Source organism: Lynx rufus, unplaced genomic scaffold (assembly GCF_022079265.1).
Source record: "Lynx rufus isolate CCGP_SWC_20201006 ecotype Redwood Valley unplaced genomic scaffold, mLynRuf1.p SCAF_1, whole genome shotgun sequence".
In the NCBI taxonomy this organism is placed as follows: domain Eukaryota; kingdom Metazoa; phylum Chordata; class Mammalia; order Carnivora; family Felidae; genus Lynx; species Lynx rufus.
Genome location: NW_025814823.1, coordinates 21,745,783 through 21,765,525, shown reverse-complemented (window position 1 = coordinate 21,765,525; position 19,743 = coordinate 21,745,783). Strand labels below are relative to the sequence as shown.

The window sequence follows — 19,743 nt, the reverse complement described above, 5'->3', positions numbered from 1 at the left end:
GGTGAGGTCCCGTCACACAAGACTTGCACCTTCCTCAGAACCAAAATGACACAACTCGGCAGAGTGAGTGGAGAATGGGGGTGGGGCACTCCCTTCCAGAAGCCCCAGGCCCAGCCTTCAGACAGATGGAAGTCAAATAGGAACAATGAGCTATGAATGACGAGCGTGTGCCTCTTTCTGCAGAGTCTGGCACAAGATGGGAGAGTCCCTGAATGAACAGGAGGTAGAGAGGCCAACCTAGGCTGCCTGTGAGGGCAAATACAAATTCAAAATAGGAAGCTTAACTGTCCCTGTTGAAAATAAGAGATGTCTCCCTGCACCCCTTTTCTTTCAACGTTTATTTATTTTTGGGACAGAGAGAGACAGAGCATGAACGGGGGAGGGGCAGAGAGAGAGGGAGACACAGAATCGGAAACAGGCTCCAGGCTCTGAGCCATCAGCCCAGAGCCTGACGCGGGGCTCGAACTCACAGACCGCGAGATCGTGACCTGGCTGAAGTTGGACGCTTAACCAACTGCGCCACCCAGGCGCCCCTCCCTGCACCCCTTTTCTTAGAGCATTTACTTCAGACAATTCGTAAGTTCTTTCCTCCATCTCTTTGAAATGTATGTAAATCCTTTTCAAAAATTTTTATTAATGTTTATTTATTTTTGAGAGCAAGAGAGAGAGTGTGAACAGGGGAGGGTAAAAGAGAGAGGGAGACACAGAATCGAAAGCAGGCTCCAGGCTCTGAGCTGTCAGCACAAAGCCCAACACGAGGTTTGAACCCACGAGATCATGACCTGAGCAGACGCTTAACTGACTGAGCCACCCAGGTGCCCCGTGAAATGTATGTAAATCCTTTTAAAAAGCTAAGGCTGTTGCCAGCTTTAGGACTCAGGAATGTCTTTCTCCACGATCTGGGACCAATCCCTTTGAAATGTCATCATCAAGGGAGACGGGGCCTATCTCTCAGTCTCTGTAGGAGGGTAGGAGCCTAACTGGGCAGGTGCCTCCCTCAAAGTTGCAAAACCACCTCCTGTCATAAAGATCTGAGAAGTTTGTTTCTCTTTAGGTTAAAGTCAATTACCTAACAGATGGTGACCCCAATTACCAGGTAAATCTAGGATGAACCTTGAGTGACAAATGGTGCTGTTAAGTCCTCTAACTTGAGGACTGGTTATTATGTCGGTAATAGGTTGTGTAACTGCCTAGCCGTCTAAAAGAGTGAGATTCCTTCTTGTCTTTGCAATCTCTAGCCAATTGCCTATGATGCACATCACATTCTGGTTGAATGCTTATTCAGTAAGAAAACTGTTTTCTTAGGGTGCCCGGGTGGCTCAGTTGGTTAAGCATCTGACTTCTCCTCAGGTCATGGTCTTGCAGTCCGTGAGTTCCAGCCCCGTGTCGGGCTCTGTGCTGACAGTTCAGAGCCTGGAACCTGCTTCAGATTCTGTGTCTCCCTCTCTCTCTACCCCCTCCACCACTCGCATTCTGTCTGTCTCTCTCTCTCAAAAATAAACATTAAAAAACCTTTTTTTAAAAAAGAAAACTGTTTTCTTTCTCTACTACCTTTGTGGAGAGGTTTTCTGGGTTGGCAGGAGATTTGATTTTAATTATATTTCCCCAACAGCTCCCATTGGTTTGGCTCTGTGAACTTCTGGTTGTACCCATGATGAGTACAATCACATTGGTAAGGGGTAATCAACCGGAATGCATGCTAGAAGGTTTCTAGAGGACCCTTAATTAGGAACGAGGAACATGAGTTCAGTATGACCCATGGCATTCTCCTCTCACAAGATCATGGAAACCTGTGACTGCCTTCAACTTACTGAGACAAGGATTTCTTGGTGTGGTGAAGCGTGACCCCTGCATCCCTTTCCCACACGGCTTGTAAAAGCAGCAGCTGAGGAAAAACAAAATAATTTTAGAAAGGAAAAAAAAGGAGTCTTTCATTTTTACCTCATTGTCTTGATTTCCACTCCTCTGACACATTCACCCCCAAGGAAATTTGGCTATGTAGCTACAGAGCATAAGTATTTAAAACTCTTCCATGAAGAAATGGCATTGTTCTGCCTCAGATTTCAAGCTAGGACCTCATAATGAATCCTTCTCCCTCCCCTGACCCCCCTCCCCCCACCCTCGCCACAATTTGGAGCCTGGAAACATCCATGTGGATATTTTTGCAACCTACTTCAAGCATGAAATCACAAATTTAAACAAATTAATTCTCATAAAAGCATTTCCAATTCTTCAAATAAAAGGAGGCATCATGATTATCAATTATCTCCAGATTATGAACATTGACACTATGTCATTTTGCCATTTTTACCTACCTTTTTGAATTCCACAAACTTCATTAAATGTTAACCTAACCAGGAGGGAAAATATAAAGAATATAAAGAAATGTGCATAAAGATTTTCAGGGTTACAAAAATTCTTCCATGAGAGAATCACTACCAAGATGGAGCTACAGCACCTCGCCCACCCCCCTCCACTTTGCTCAGATCGGTATTGTCTAAATGCAGTCAAGTGCGCTGGCTTGGAGTCTGGCCATAAAGTCAGCCAGAACTGACTAGTACACCAGCTCTGTGCCTCACCAACTGGGTAACCTGGGGCAGATTTTTTAACCCAATGAAGTTCCAGCTGCCTCATCTACAGAATTGGAATGATAATAGGGGGTACCTCACAAAGTTCTTGTGAGAATTCAGTGTGGTAATGCGTCCATGTAGTCAACTCGCATCTCTTGAGCACCCACTATGTGCAAAACACTGAACTATGTACAAGAGCTACAGGACGAAGGAGACACGTGGTCCCTGGCCTCTAACATGTAGTCTAGCTTTCGATGTGGGATAACAATGAAGTCATGCTAAAATGCATATGAAACACAGAGTTCTGGGGGCCCAGACTTTTCTTGCAGATCCCTTCTGCCACCCTTAGGATTTTCCAGACCCAGACTTGTTCTGGAGTAAAGAGGGTGTCACTGCTGGTGAGAGAGTGGCTGGGGGGTGGGGGGAAGGAATGGGACTGAGGTCAAAAGACAGCAAGATAGCTCTTCTGAATTCTGAAACTCTGGACACTTAGCCTCCATCTGCCTTCTTACCACATCTACTAACATCTCTATTTCAGTGCTTCTCTTCTGCCCCTTCCTCGCCCAGAGCACGTCCACTATGAGTACTGGAAGCCTAGAATTAGTATCTCCTCCATGCACTTTATTTTTTTATTACTTGAGTATAGCTGACACACAATGCTACATTAGTTTCAGGTGTACAACATAGTTATTGAACAAGTTTATGCATTATGCTTTGTTCACCACATTTAAATACACCCTCCTCTTATAAAGACTAGTAGGTTGAATGCATAGGAATGATTTCAGAAGACTGGAAATTGAATCCCACACTCAATTCCACTTCTCTTTGAAATTCTACGTTTACAGGTTCATCCTTTGGACTTCGTTTTTAAAAGAAAATTTACCAGAAGAAGGGCAGCAAGGATAGTTAGTTATCTGCACTTTAATGGGAATGAATTCTCAAGATCTTTGCAGGAGAGGTTTTGCTAAGAAAGCAAAGCTTAAAGTTGAGAACAGTTGAAAAACATAAGAAGTGCTCCCAGAAAGGAAAAAGCTGGAACTTCACAACTTTGCTTGAGGCCATGTGAATGTGGGCCACATGCCTCTCATTGTTCCCACAGCAAGGACCTACTGTGTGCAGAAAGAAGGCCCCCGAGGGAAGGTCTGGGTGTGTGGGACTGCCACCTTCTCACCTTTTCTTACTTAGAAAAGATGGCCCTGAGCCCAGGAGTGGAGAGCTGACTGGTTAGCCTGGGAACACCCCTCTGGAATGGGGAGTGAGCAGGGGATTAACAATCTGGATTCTCCTTCCTCCCACCCTCCCATGCTCTCCATCAGAGGTTGGCCTCCCAGGGTGTAGAGCAGAGTAGACAACGGTGGGGGATGGAAAATGGAAAATAAGTAGTCCAAGCGCTTTTACTTCTGTCAGTAGAGTGTGCTAAAGTAAAAGAGACAAGTAGCCAGAAGGTAGCGTCATTCTTTAATTGGAAAAGCCACTTTTTCCTCAGTTGTATCCTGCACTTTGAGCAGGGCTTCTCCAAGTGCAGCCAACACCATGACCCAGGCGGAAGAACTGAAGCTCACAGAATTCCATGGGCCTGATCTTAGCTGGGGAGGGAGTTCATTCTTTTAAACCAGCATTCCAAACTCTTCAAGTAAGACATTCACAAAGATCCACCCTTCTACCACTTAGGGATAAGATTAAGTTCTCCAGGGATCAGATGATCCCTAGGAATCAAGAGCTCTGGGCTGTGGGGGTGAGAAGACCGCTGGTTGTTTTTGTTCTGACACAGCCGTGGGTCACAAGGTTCTTACACAAGCTTTGAGGTGGCCTGTCATACCACGAGCCCTTCCTTCCCCTCAGCCAGTGGTGATGACTCAGATTTCAGAAAGGAGTTCAACCAGTAGATTCATCTTGGGGCACTTCTCAGCCATTTTCTAGATTAACATTAAGAGCTAGTTCCAGACCTGATTGAAAAGCCTGGACACTCACTCCCCAGGCTCTGCTTGAAACACTCCAGTGAATTCAGCCTAGAATATGATTAATATACTACCTGAAGGGGGTCATTAGCAGGGACAAAGAAAGAAAGCTGTGGAGACTTGTGGTTTAAGGTTTTGAAATACAACATACATGTAACTCTACTATCTGCCCAAACCTCATCAGCAGGAGGGCAAAGGGATTAAAAAAAAAGAAAAAAAAAAAAAGGCCAAACCCCACAAGGATGAAGAAAACGGAAGAGAGGGTAGCAGGCTTGAGATAGCAATACTATTATGGAAGATGGAAAGTGATCTCATAGACCAGACAAAGTGGAAACCTAAGTTGGCTGGGCTTTGGGGTGTGTGTGTGTAGTTCAAAGGACTTCCTCTGTGCTAAGCTCTAGTCTAAGTGTTGAAGGTGCATTAAGTCATATAATCCCCCAACAATGCTAGAATTTGTGCCCTGATTTTGGAGATGAAGCACAGACCGGTTAGATAACTTGCCCAGGTCACACAGCAGAAGCTGCAGAGGTGTGGCCCAGAGACCACGCTCTATAGCCTCACAGTGATTAGCAAGTGATTAGCTGCACCAAACCCCAAGCGATCTCCAGACCTGAAATACCAGGGAGCTTCAAAATGGGGCTGAAAACGGAATTGCTGGGAAGCCCATATGAAGAGACAGACCCTCAGACTCCTTCACTATTTTACTCACGCCAGGCAACTGTCCCTGTGCTCCCTGGTAGGCTGCCATTGGTTTATTTTCTGGAAGCATTACCCAGTTGAGGATGGTGTGAGACACCTATGAAAACAGGAGAATTCAGTGAAAGATTGTGAATTGACTGGTGAGACTACGCAGATCCCTTCCCCATTTAATTCCCGTGTGCTGGCAGTGAGGTTTACACACCCCAGGCAGGGACTGGGGGCTCTGTAGGAGTTCTAGACAGAACTAGAGAGAAGGAACATGACATTGACATTTGAAGGTCCTCTGATGAAACAGTGGGCTCACCAAATGATGGGCCCTGCCCATAGACCCAGGGTTCCCACAAGCTTCTAGCAGCTTTTTGGTATCTTCTTCTTTTTTTTCCACCTCCATTTTTACTATGGAAAAAGGTGAACAAATTCCAAATATAATGAACACCATATACCTACTTCTTAAGCTCTACAATAGTTAGCATCTTAACATATTTGCTTTATATTTATTTATTTTTTTTTAATAAATGTTTATTCATGTTTGAGAGAGAGAGAGCATGAGCAGTGGATGGGGCAGACAGATACAGGGAGAGAGAGAATCCCAAGCAGGCTCCACGACGCCAGTGCAGAGCCCGATGCAGGGCTTGAACTCATGAACCATGAGATCCTGACCTGAGCTGAAGTCAGACACTTAAGTGACTGAGCCACCCAAGCGCCCCTTTGGTTTATCTGTATCTTTTTTTTTTTTAATTTTTTTTTTTTAACATTTATTTATTTTTGAGACAGAGAGAGACAGAGCATGAACGGGGGAGGGGCAGAGAGAGAGGGAGACACAGAATCGGAAGCAGGCTCCAGGCTCTGAGCTGTCAGCACAGAGCCCGACGCGGGGCTCGAACTCACGGACCACAAGATCGTGACCTGAGCTGAAGTCGGACGCTCAACCGACTGAGCCACCCAGGCGCCCCAGTTTATCTGTATCTTCAGGTAGAAGTGTGTACATACGTTGTTTCTCTGAACCATTTGAAAATGAGCTGCAGACATTATGATATTTCACCCCTGCATATTTCAGTATAAGGACATCACCATACATAATTAAAATCCACACATAATCCATGGTCAGGCTTAAGAAAATTTAAAATAATTCCCTAATATATTCTAATATTCAATCCATATTCAAATTTCCCCCATTGTTCCTAGAATGTCATTGCATTTGGTTATTGTGTCTCTTTATTCTCCTTCCTAGAACAGTCCTCTTCCTTTTATTTGCCCCACAGTGTTATCTTTTTTGAAGGGACCAGGCCACTTAACTGAAGGAGGGTCCTGATTGTTTCCTTGTGGTATCATTTAACTTGTCCCTGTATCTCTTGTAAATCCTGTCAACTGGAATTTATATCTAAAGGCATGAATACATTCAGATAAGGTGTTTTTGGCAAGTCCTATAGGTGAAGCTTTCTACCTCATATTGCATCCCATCAGGAGATAACATCTGCATATCTTACTAGTGGTGAAGCTAAGTTTGGTGAAGGCAGGGACTGCTAGATCTGTCCACTGTAAAGCCACACTTTGCCCTTCACGAGGGCCATGGATAATGCCTGGCACAGTGTGGATGTCCTGGGCAAGGCATTACTCAGATGAAAACAGACAATAAAGGTTGACAGAACTTGTGACAAAGAGCCTCCAACATGAAAGAGAGAGACAAAACAAAAGTAACTCAGGAAAAAGAGATCATTGCAGGAAACAAAAGAAAACTTCCCACAAACAATAAAAATCCTTAGAAATAGTCGGGGCACCTGGGTGGCTCAGTTGGTTAAGTGACTGACTCTTGATTTCAGCTCAGTTCATGATCTTACAGTTCATGAGATTGAGCCCTGTGTAAGGCTCCACACTGACAGTGTGGAGCCTGTTTGGGATTCTCTCTCTCCCTCTTCCTCTGTCCCTCCCCCGATCACACTCTCTCTTTCTCTCTCTCTTAAAAATAAGATGAACTTAAAAATATGTATGTCCTTGGAAATAAGAATAGATATCACACCCATGAGGCAAATTGCTATAAAAAATATTTAGATAACAAGAAAGAGTTCTTGGAATCTACATGGAAAAATCTAACACAAAGTTGGGAGATGAAGTAGAAATAAAAATCCCCTAAAAAATAGAATAAAATATAAGGGATATAGAACAGGAAATTAAAACATAAGAACACTAGAGAACTAGTCCAAAAGTTTGGCATCAGAATAATGGGTATGCCAGAAATACAAAAAAGTAAAGGGGGATGAATTATCAGAAATATACAACATGAACATTTCCCAGAACATATGAATTTCTACCTTGAAAGGGTCTATAGAGGGCCTAATACAATACATTTTATAAAGATAAATACAAAAACTTAATACTGGGAAATTTCAGAACATCCTAAAAGAGAAAAACAGGTCACATACAATAGATCAAGAATCAGAATAGCATTAAACTTCTTTTTTAAAAAAAATTTTTAGTGCTTATTTTTTTTAATTTTTTTGTGTTTATTTCTGAGACAGAGAGAGAAAAAGAGAGCATGAGTGGGGGAAGGGCAGAGAGAGAGGGAGACAGAATTAGAAGCAGGCTCCAGGCTCTGAGCTGTCAGCACAGAGCCTGACACGGGGCTTGAACTCACATGAGATCATGACTTGAGCTGAAGTCAGTCGCTCAACTGACTGAGCCACCCAGGTGCCCAATGCTTATTTTTTTTGAGAGAGAGAGAGAGAGAGAGAGAGAGACATAGTGAGAGTGGGGGAGGGGTAGAGACAGAGGGAGACACAGAATCCGGAGCAGGCTCCAGGTTCCGAGCTGTCAGCACAGAGCCGACTCGGGGATTGAACCCACAAACCATGAGATCATGACCTAAGCCGAAGTCAGATGCTTAACCGACTGAGCCACCCCAGTGCCCCAGAATAGCATTAAACTTCTTAATAACTATACTGAAATCTTAAAGGATAATGGAGCAAGGCCTTCAAAGTTCTGAGAGCAATTAAATTAATTAATTAATTAAAATGTGTATTTATTCATTTTGAGAGAGAGAGATAGGGAGAGGGGCAGAGAAAGGGGAGAGAGTCAGATGCTTAACTGACTAAGCCACTCAGGCGCCTAAGAGCAATTTTAGCAATGAAACTGGACTATACCCCCTAGAATAAAATAAATATCTATGAATCCATGCTTATGTGAAGAATAAATGGATGACTAAATAAATGTAAGAGAAGGGACAGCTCTACCTTACAAAAATTCCATTAACAAATGTAAAAGGAGGAAAACAGAAAATTACCATTAAGAACATTACAGTAATAATTGTTGTAGGCAAGATTCACCAATTGAGGCTAAAATTAGTGGGTGAAAGTTTGAAGATAAACAGGATATCTGCATAGTTTTAAAGTATATTCACCAGAGGTTCCTCAAAAAATTAAAAATAGAACCACCATATGATCCAGTAATCACATTATCGAGTATTTACTCAAAGAATATGAAAACACTAATTTGAAAGGATATATGCACCCCTATGTTTATCACATCATTGTTTACAATAGCCAAATTAATGGAAGCAGTCCAAGTGTTCATCAATAGATGAATGGATAAAGAAGAGGTGGTGGAATATCATTCAGAGAAATGAATGAAATCTTGCCATTTGCAACAACATGGAAGGAGCTAGAGAGTATAATGCTAAGTGAAATAAGTCAGTCAGAGAAAGACAAATACCATATAATTTCACTCATATGTGGAATTTAAGAAACAAAACAAATGAACAAAAGGTAAAAAAGAGAGATAAACCAAAAAAACAGACCCTTAACTATAAAGAACAGACAGATGGTTACAAGGTGGGGGAGGGGGATGGATGAAAGAGGTGATGTGGATTAAGAAGTGCACTTGTGATGAGCACCGGGTGATGTAACGAAATGCTGAATCACTATATTGTACACCTGAAGCTAACGTATCATTGTATGTTAACTATAATGAAATTAAAGTAATAATAATAAAAACTATGCCCACCACTATATTTATTAATTATGAAAAGAAAAATCTCCACTTACAGTGGAGAAAACTGGTCCAAACCATATAGCCAAGTGGTCAATATTAACATCGTCAGTAATAAGTTATACCACCTTCACACACCCCTGATCGGATGCACTAAGAAGGGCATTCTTGCAAAAAAATTTCTTGCCAAAATTCCGTCACCTCAGTCTAATTATGAGAAATCAGAAAAATATAAATTGTGGGATGTTCTACCAAATAACTGACCACTATTCTTCAAAACTGTTAAGATCATGAAAGACAAAGTAAAACTAAGGAACTGTTCCAGATTGGAAGAGACTAAGTAGACTCCACAACTAGATGTAATGTGGGATCCTAGAATGGACCCTGGAAAAATAAAATGACATTATTGGGAAAACTGATGAAATCCATAGTCTGTAACTCACTTAATACTAGTGTATCCAAATTAATGTCTTCGTTTTTATCATTGTACCATGGCTATGTTAGATGTTAGCATGGGGGGAAGCTCGGTAAAGGCATTACATAGAATGCTAATGTTTTTGCAACATTTCTGAAAGTCTAAAATTAAATTCAAAATAAAAAGTAAGAAAAGAGACATTCTGAGGGAAAATTATTGCCAACCTAGAATGTTATACCTAAGCAAACTATCAGTCAATCATGCAGATGGAATAATGACACTTTCAGACAAGTAAGGTCTCATGAACCTTTGCTCAGGAGGCTATGAGTAGTTGTGCTCCCTCAAGAGGATAGACCAAAATGAAGACACAGGATGCAGGTAGCATGGAATTCAACACTAGAGGGTAGCAAAGGAGTTTCCAGAACAACAGCTATGCAGAGGCGTCCATAGCAACCTGTATAGCTGGAAGCAAGAGAACGAATGGTTCCCAGCAGGCTGTTTCAAGCCATCAGACAAAAGAAACTAACAGTTGACCTTATGCTTGATTGTATCAGTAAAGTTTTCAGTATTGACAGTTTAGGTTGTCTTATTGATAAGTATGTGGAAAACCAAGCAAACAAATATGCAAAGAAGGGCAATTATCAGAAGGTTGCACTGAAAAGAAATGTAACCATAGTATATTAAATGGCCCAGTTGTGAACAATTTTTTTTTTCATATTCACAACAATGTGCATACCAACTATTCATTTAACCAAACTATCTATATTGGGAATACGGGGGAAGGGATATATGTGTGGGGGTGGAAATGGGGGACAGTGCAAGAGAGTTAAATTCTTATCTTCCAAGGTAAGAAAAAAAATAGGTTGTGTCTAAAGTTGAAAAATCAAGAAACAGCAACAGAAACACGGGGGAAGAAAGCAGGGAAAACATCAGAACACACAGCTTAAACAGTTGTTGTCTTGGGTAAGGCAGATCCTCACCTGGCTGCTCCAGGGGCTCTCACTCCCTCAGTGCTTTCGTTGGTGCACATTTGTCAGAGCATAAAGGTTCACCACCCTTCGCCATGGAAGAGTTACTTGGTCGCCATGTTGCCCTTCTGCTGCCTGCTCCCTCTACACTCCTCGGGAACACTCTGGGTGGCGTCCTGGTTCTCTGGCTCAGGGAGCCTGTGAGCATCTTGAAGAGCTTCCCAGGAGAGAACTGTTGTGAAAAACAATCACTAGACAGTGAAGATGTGAAGACACAGGAGAATCCTCTCTCCTCACCTGTTGCCCTAGGATGGCTCAGCTACTAGGCAGACAGGAATGTAGCAGAAAGCCAGGACTGAATGGAATTAGGACTGGGAAGATGGGCCAACCGGGGCTGTTCCCCCCACCCACACACACACTTTTTTTTTCCTTTCAGACTTACCTTCAAGAGTTTCCCAGGACTTCTGGGTTCCCTGGAGTATCTCTGCAACAAAATGCTGCTGTAGCAATGGTCAGAAGAAACCCTTTAGCTCTTTCCTATGTACCACAGGTGAGCATGGTGGTACTATCGGCCCCAGTTCTTCACTCCTTTCTCCACCCACTCCCTTACTATAGCCTCATCATGGATGGAGTGTCCTTTCGCGGGGACATTGAGCTTGGCCATGTGACTTTCTTTGGCCAATGGCTGGTAGTAGACGTGACACAGCAGGGATGGAAGTGTTTTGCACACTGGGACTTCTCTCTTCTGCTTCTGCTGGCACCATCAGAAGAACAAGCTTTGGTTAGTCTGCTAAGGAGGACAGGATGAGAGACATGTAGAGCAAAGCCACCAACGTGGTCCAGAGACCTGATGTGAGAGGCAGAGCCACTCAGCCATTGCAGCCGGAGCAGAGTTGACCAGCTGAGCCCAATTCAGATCAGCCAAATCCCAGACAACACACAGAGCTCTGAAGACAAATGCTTATTGTTGCATTGAACTGAGGAGACTTTTGTGGGTTTTTTTTTTTTTTTTTTACCCCCTTGGCGCTAGCTGACTAACACAGGCACTGAACTGTTTTATATCAAGATTTCACAAGCTTATAAAATAATGCTCAGGGATGGTATTCCAAGTATGAGTCAGGAAAACAGCTTAAATCATTTATGAGCTAAGGAAAGGAGTTATAGCTACAGAAAGGTGTGGCAGATGGCAAAGATATCCTACCTTACTTAAGCGTATGCTTTACCCTTTAAACCCAAGACAGTCTAACATAAATGCAGTCATGTCAAGGGAATATGCCCCCCTGGATGTGGAGGGGGAGAGCACAGTGACATTGGCTACTTCTCAGTTTTAAGTTATGTGAAATTGCACTTTAAAATTCTGACATTCCTTGGTCTTCCAATTTCACACGTTCTTGGGGTGTCCCTGGCCACAAAACTCTTTCCCATCCTGGCGATGTTTTGTTGATCCAACGTGAACGCAAGGATTAGATGGTGTGCTGAGAGCAGGTTTTAGAAAGAGGCAAAGAGCAGGCAATGGAATTCAGAGGCCAGAGATCCTGGGATGGACTCAAAGCAGAGGCTCCAGTATGATGATCACAAAGCAGAGAGGAAGAAACCATCATGAAGCAGAGGGGGAAATGCACCTTGGTTGGACAGGACCCGCTGGGACCTAATCACACCCAGGCCCATGACAAGCGTCCCCATCCAGGCAGCAGTGTCGGCTCTTCTTGGACCAGGGCTGACAGGTGGGAGAGACTGGGTGGTGAGAATCCTGCGTGGGACTATGGACAGGAGGAAAACCAGAGAGGAAGGACAGGTATATTTGAGGGCTGTGGTCTACAACTGGTTTGGATTTAAGAAAAAACAAAACTGGAGTAAGACATTTTCAGACTGCCAGCCAGGATAGCCAGGGCTAAAGTCTTCCAAATCAGGAATGAAGCTGTCTGAGACCTGCTCACCTAATAAAAGGTTCCTGCCAGGCCCAGGGCATTCCAAGCAGAAGTCAGGGAGCACAGGATAAGGAACCAGAAGGGAAGAAAGCAGGAAAAACAAGCAGCTCACTCTCCAATGGGATCCCAGCTCGAAGGTGAACTGCACCCTCTGGGTGTCGATCTGAGTGGACAGTGAAGATGGGAAGACACAGGAGAATCCTCTCTCCTCTCCTGTTGCCCTAGGATGGCTATTAGGCAAACAGGAACGTGGCAGAGTGCCAGGGCTGAGTGGGATTAGGACTGGGGAGATGGGCCAACCGGGGCTGGCTCATGATGGGATGAGCTCAGGTCCACTTTGGGGAGGGATCGGTATCCTAGGAGATGCCATCTGGGGTGGAATGCGGCCATGAGTCAAGGCAGCTGACAGCTCTCAGGAGGTAGCTATGCTTCCCAAAGTGGGTTCTGTGGAGCTCTAATCTGAAGGACAGGAAGTGCTGTTGACTTGAAAAGAGGCCTCCATGGTCCAACAAACTTGGGAAATCCTGGGTTCGATGAAATTAAACAGGTTTTTCCACTAGAGGACATCTCAGAGCTCTTAATATGATGATGGGAATCACCAATCTTAGAGACTGATCACAACCATGGAACTCTTTCTACACAGAATAGGACATTGAACTAGCGAGATATGGACAACAACCACTTTCAGCATGGGGGCCGGGAAGGAACAGGGGGCCAGTACTCACAGGGAAAGGACCTGGTTCCTTATATGTCGGCACCAACACCACCACTGACCGCCAAGGTCCTCTTCACTGGCTATGTCTACTTAGGCTTTCAGGGTCAACAGGCAAAAGAGCTGAGGCTCGAGACAGATTCTGCCCACCCCCCAGGGAAATGGCTCACTAAACAAAGAAAAGCAGGGAGTGATCCAGTGAAAAGGTATGTAGGCACCCAGCCGGGAGGCTGGAACCCAGTGGGCCCACAGATCCATGGTGTGAAACACCAGGATCACACTGACAGCAGCCCCTCCCCATCAGCTGGAGACCTCGCGGCTCACGGAGGCATGCCTGGGCTCCAGAGATGCTGGGGCAGCTGTGGAGAGGACAAGCCCAGGGGGTCCAGCTCAGCTGCTCCAGGTAAAATGCAGGAGAGCTCGACTTGGATTGACTTGGATCGTAGCTCTCGCCCACTCCCTCACTGCAGAAAGCTCGGTCACTTCATTGTTCCCGTCTCTCCAGGTCTCTCATGGTGCTGATAGCATTCTAGCCAAGTGCTGGTGAAAACACCCTCTTCCCTGAAGCGCAGACAGAATGTTTCCTTGGAAAGGAAACAGATGCCAAGGACAAGGCATCACAAAAGCATTTGCAGCACCAAATAGTTGTACCAGGGAACTCAAATCCAGGTTCGGAGGGTCCGATTGACAAAGCATCTGGGCACACGGCCTTTTCCATTTTTACCTTTTTTTCTCTCTCTGATGTGCCTGCTTGGAAGCCCCAGGTTTGAGCACTTGGTGAGTTTAATAGTTGGTTCGGAGATTGTCTCTCGTGTGAGGGCAGCGGCAGTGTCATATATTTAGGGCCTGGCCCTGGACACATACAAAGCCAAATAAATGTGTGAGTTGTTTTTTGTTTTTTTTTTTTTTTTTGAGAGAGCAGGTGCAACTGAGTGAGGGGGGAGTGGGAGAGAGAGAGAGAGAAGCCAGGGCTCACCCAAAGCAGGGCTCAAGCTCACCTGACGCAGGACTCGAACTCACGAACTGTGAGAACATGAGCCGAAGTCAGATGCTTGACCGACTGGGCCAGCCAGGCTCCTGACCGTGTGAGCTTTCATTTGGATGAGAACAGTTTATTGCGTATTTGATTAGACGTCCTCACAGCTGTATGTGCCAAGGACCACGATTCTCAGTTTGGGGATAAGGAGAGAAGTTAAACATCTTCCCCTGAATCCTGACACTGGTGAGCAGCACAAGTGGGTTCTAACTCAGCACGGCTGGTGGCAAAGCCAGGACAGCCCAGCTTCAGGTTCCACCGTGTGCACATCCTGTGGCATCGGGTGATCGCTCACCTTTCTCCACCAGGTTCTTCCGTACGAGGAAGACAGATGATAGTTGCTGACCACAGAGTTCACGGGATCATCGTGAGGATCCAATAACACAGTGCACGGAGAAGTGCTTTGAAATGGAATGAGTACGCACTCAGGGCGTTAATAATATCCAGTCACTTTCCTAGATACCAAACAACCCGGGCATCCCAAAGGTATCGCGGTCTCCAGCTCGCGCTTCCTGACTGGCTAGGAAAAGGAAAAAGGCAAAGACATGCAAGAAAACATACATGGTTTCTGAAGTGAAGACCCCTGTACCAGGAGCCTGAAAGCCCACAGGAAGTTAAGGAAGAGACCCCACAAGTGGGAGGCTTTGAACTTAAACCTTGGAAGAGCTGAATCCCCGAGGCCTCACCTTTGCTTCCTACCCCCACCCAAACCTGCTAAAGGCCCCAGACACTAAAAATACCCTGGCCACCTGCTGCCCAGGGAGGCAGTAAATCACAGGTCCTCGAGCACCAGAATCCAGGCCAGGCCCGGCCTAACACGACCAATGGCAGCTGACAAGGCCCCACAGGTAAGTGCACTTCTTCCCACGCAGGCTGTTATCATTAGCTTGTCCACTGCTCAGTTGGGAGGACGGTGCCCCGAGGAAGTGGGGATGATGTTGAAGGGTTCTTGGGTCAGGGGTGCTAACTGGATGTGCGGTGATCAGGGAGAAGTGTGTCATGGGGAGGGGCTCCCAGGGAAAGGGGAGCAGCTCCTGTGGTGAGTGGCAGCTGCTATATGACATAAAATAAACTCATCTCCCCCAAATCCACAGATCACGGCCTCAACTGCTGTCCTATTACTCTGGGGCCACCAGATGTCACTGTTACAGGGAGCATGAATATTTGTGGTCCGGTCCTGGGACAGGCACTGAATTTACGAAGACAGTTTAAATCGTGGGCGCTCATGGGGACACCAGTGACACCCATGTCTTACTTCCAGTTCTTAAGTTCTCACTAGTGAGATCATGTCCGCAGGTACCACTATCAGTCCAATCCCCAAAATGTAATAAAAAAAATGCCAAAAATTTGTTCGCCTTTTACTGTCAGTACAGTACCATGAATCAGAAATGAGAAGCCAAACAAAATGTTTAATTTACTTTTTACTGAAACGCATCATCAACAAACACATTTGCAGGGAACAAGTAGTGTGCTATTCTGTGGTGTTGCTCAAATTTGGTAAAGTGGGGACCCCCGAGTGTCCTCTACTTTGTCACCCCTCTCCCTAAAAAACACACTGCATTATATAAGTTAATTGCTGTCACCTGACCTCTTGGTCCAACGAGTGAGAAGTACTAACAGGACAATACAAAACACAAAGCCAAACAATGAAATTGAGAGGCGACTCAAGTTTAATGAATAGACTCAGATGATCAGAAAGGCATTTTAGGCCAAATTTTTTAGATCATAAAAAAATAAGCAAAGTTGAATAACTTCATAACTTATAAGCTCTGGGAATATGTCTAACACTGCTGGAATAGAAAGAACACTGGGTCCTACCTCATTTAAAAGCTATGTGGCCTTGGGCAGTTATCTAAGCCCTCTTGAGCCTCCTTCGGTGGACCTCTCCGAGGCTCCCTTAAGCAGTACAAGAATCTAGGATTCTAAGTGTGGCCTCGAGGCCCCTGTGCAGTTGTGAAGGTGGATGTCAAAAATAACAATACAAGGCCACCAGGGCCATTTAAGGGACACAGACAAGGGCTGCAAGAATTCAGTCTTTGCCTCTGACTCTAAAGGGACTGAGGAAGGCTTCTGGAAGGGAAGGGATTAAACACGTAGGACGTAATACTGCAGCAGGCTCAGCACAGTTGATCCCTCCCTTGAAGAGCTGGGATGTGGCCAATCAAATATTTTAAGATGTCAACTTGATCTGTGTCAACATAAGCATCAACGGAAACTAGTTTCCAAAAATAAATGATAACTGCTACCTATCAACCTCTGTAAGTGCATGGATTTCTCAAGAATGGGGCCATGTTCTGTAATACTATCCACAGCTGGTTCTGTAGGACCGCTGCTTCTTGACGATCAGCTGAGGGCAAGGGAGAGAGAGGAAGGAAGGGGTGTGAACGCCCTACTTCAAAGGTTGAAGTCTCCCCAAAATGTTAATACATGCACAGACAAGAGCTTGAGAAACAGAAACTAAATTTGTAATAGTGGTTCTTCCTGATGATACTGGGCATGTTTGTTTTCTTTTTTGCTTATCTGAATTTTCCATTTCTCAGCAATGAAAATGTATCAGTTGTGTAATACATTTTTTATACAAATACATTTGGGAAGGGTAATATCACACTAGGATCAATTATTGATACCTTAAGATTAATTAATGGATGTGATTTGTTTCCTACAATGAAGTGGTGATGGGAAATGGATTTTGTTAGGTCTGGGGTCTGTGTCAAGCAATGGAAAGGGGGAAGGGAAGGTGTAGAGATTCTAAAAGGGCAGTAGGTGGAGAAGCCTCACAGTTAGCTCACATTATGCTTAGGCCTGCCAGGCCCTCCCTGTTACCTCACAGGTATTTAACTAAAATTAAAGATAGCAACAGTTTACCTTGTTCATGCAAGCCTTGCCCAATTATTCTCTTTATATATGATTTACCCTTAGGTTCAAACTCTAGCTTCCATAACAAACAAGAAAAGGTTTGTGGATTTTAATAATTAAAAAGAAAAATTTTTAATGTTTATTTATGTTTGAGAGACAGAGAGAGACAGAGAGTGAGCAGGGGAGGGGCAGGGAGAGAGGGAAACACAGAATCCCAAGCAGGCTCCAGGCTCTGAGCCGTCAGCACAGAGCCCGATGTGGGCCTCAAACTCACGGACCGCGAGATCATGACCTGAGCGAAGTCAGACGCTAAACCGACTGAGGCACCCAGGCGCCCCCAATAATAATTTTAAAATAAACAAAGGATTCTTCCCCAAACTTTTTGCATTTTGTCTTCAATCAAACCTGTCTCTGACAAAGTATTATTTTACAATTTCATACTCTGCAATCTTGGACCTTTCCCGGAGCCCTGGTGCTAGGACTCCAGGAGTTGTAGAGTTGACATAATTAAATGCAAGGAAACGATCACTTACACCGTGAATTTAGATTGGTTATGCTGATCATCTGCCTCAACGTTACCTGGAAAGGAAGAATCTGCAAAGGAAATTTACAGTGTAAATAATACTGGGGACGGGACAGCCTGTTTGCAGGAATCTGGTTACCTAAAATATAAGCAATTAATAACCTACTGCAAATCATTTTATGTATTCCTCCAAGCCTGTCTTGTGTGCTTGGCTCCCAGGGAACAAATGTGAAGGGATGGAAGGAGGGGTGGAGGGGAGTATGCAAGTAAGTGATTCCTAAGGACCCAAGCAAAATTTAGACATTTGTTTGTTTATTCAGGGAGGGGAGGGGGAGCGAGAAAATCCAAAGAAGACTCCATGCTCAGCATGGAGCCCGGCACAGGGCTCGATCCAACAACCCTGGGATCCTGACCTGAGCCGAAATCAAGAGTGGGTTGCTCAACCAACGGAGCCACCCAGGCGCCTCCAAAATTTAGACTTTTAAAGTAAATTTGAACTATCACCTCCAAGTAGTTGGTGATACTGAGGCTTGAAGGAACAACATTGAAGATAGTGACTTCTTTAATTGAATCTGAGATACCATTAATGATAAGATGCCTCATACTTTGATAGAAAAAAAAAACCCACCTCCAACGAACTGAGGCACGGCAAACGTAAAATGCATTCTAGTTTTTAAAATATTAAAATATGGAGGAAAAAATCTATCTTAGCACCAGTGAAACACAGTATTGCCTTGGCACCTTGCCCCCACCTCTCTCTGATGGGGAGAAGGGCTTCTAACAGGATATGTTAGACTTTCACACTGGGACACCATTTCTCGCCAACTCACTTAACTGTTAAAACATTGAGATCTGTCCTTCTTTGGCAGCAGCGTGTATCTGTACTCCAAGTTCCTGTCAAAGTCTGTAATCCCCATTTCTCTCCCATTCAGCACTCAGCAAAAACTGTTGAGAGACATCATGTTTTCAGGACTGCCTGCAGGGTTGCAGCCCATCCATTTTTCCCTACTCTGTTCACCCTTGGATTGAGCCAGATCAGCAGAGAGCAAAGTTCCGGAAACAACTAGGTAATCCCTCATGGAAAGGCTTTTACAGACTCTCCCTCTGGCATCCTGCCTTCTGCCCACATCGGGGACACTGTTAGAAACAGCCTGTTACACTGAATCTGTTGTCAAGGACACAGTGTCCTCTTCATGAGGGTCCACTGAAGACATTTTCCAGGTCTTCATACCAGGGATTTTTTTTTTTTTTTAATTTTTTTTTTTCAACGTTTATTTATTTTTGGGACAGAGAGAGACAGAGCATGAACGGGGGAGGGTCAGAGAGAGAGGGAGACACAGAATGGGAAACAGGCTCCAGGCTCTGAGCCATCAGCCCAGAGCCCGACGCGGGGCTCGAACTCACGGACCGCGAGATCGTGACCCGGCTGAAGTCGGACGCCCAACCGACTGCGCCACCCAGGCGCCCCCATACCAGGGATTTTTAAAAATAAACTTTTAAGGAGTGCCTGGGTGGTTCAGTCGGTTGAGTGTCCGACTCTCGATTTCAGCTCAGGTCATGATCCCAAGAACGTGGGATTAAGCCCCACACTGGGCTTTGCACCAAGCGTGGAGCCTGCTTCAGATTCTCTCTCTCTCCCTCTGTCCTTCTCCCCAACTCATAGTCTCTGTCTCTCTCTAAAATAAAAAAAAAAAAAGTTTCTAAATATAGACTTTTAAAATCGAAGCAGAACATATATAGAGAGAAGTGTACCATTTGTAAGTGTACAGCTGAACGATCAGATTATAACCACCATGCAAATGAAAAATAAATAGACCAACAACATCTCAGAAATCCTCTCATGACTTCTCCCTATCAGTACTTCCAACTGTCTTCCCCAAGGGCAACCTTTATCCTGTTTTCTTTTTCCTTTTTCTTTTTTGTTTTAAGTTTACTTAGTAGAGGGACACAGAGAATACCAGGCAGGTTCCTTGTGGTGTCAGGACAGAACCGTAAGATTGTGACCTGAGCAGAAATCAAGAGTCTGATGCTTAACTGACTGAGCCTATCCTGTTTTCTAACACCACAGTTTTACCTGGTTTGGGACCTTATATAAAC

General features: G+C 44.5%; 1 protein-coding gene across 4 annotated transcripts in view; it reads left to right on the top strand.

Annotated features, from left to right (window-relative positions):
- Positions 1–19,743, top strand: part of ARL11 (ADP ribosylation factor like GTPase 11) — a 38,840-nt gene that overhangs the window by 9,014 nt on the left and 10,083 nt on the right. For 2 of the 4 annotated variants that reach the window (XR_006962053.1, XR_006962052.1), the window contains exons 2-3: positions 11,028–11,141; positions 14,576–15,115. Coding sequence is in view for 1 of the 4 variants with exons in the window: in XM_047079389.1 (XP_046935345.1) it covers positions 11,028–11,141; positions 14,576–14,649 (188 nt within the window). In the remaining 3 variants the exon portion in view is untranslated. Of the gene's footprint in view, positions 1–11,027; positions 11,142–14,575; positions 15,614–19,743 lie in introns of those variants that run through there. The other 2 variants (XR_006962050.1, XM_047079389.1) reach the window with 2 other exon arrangements.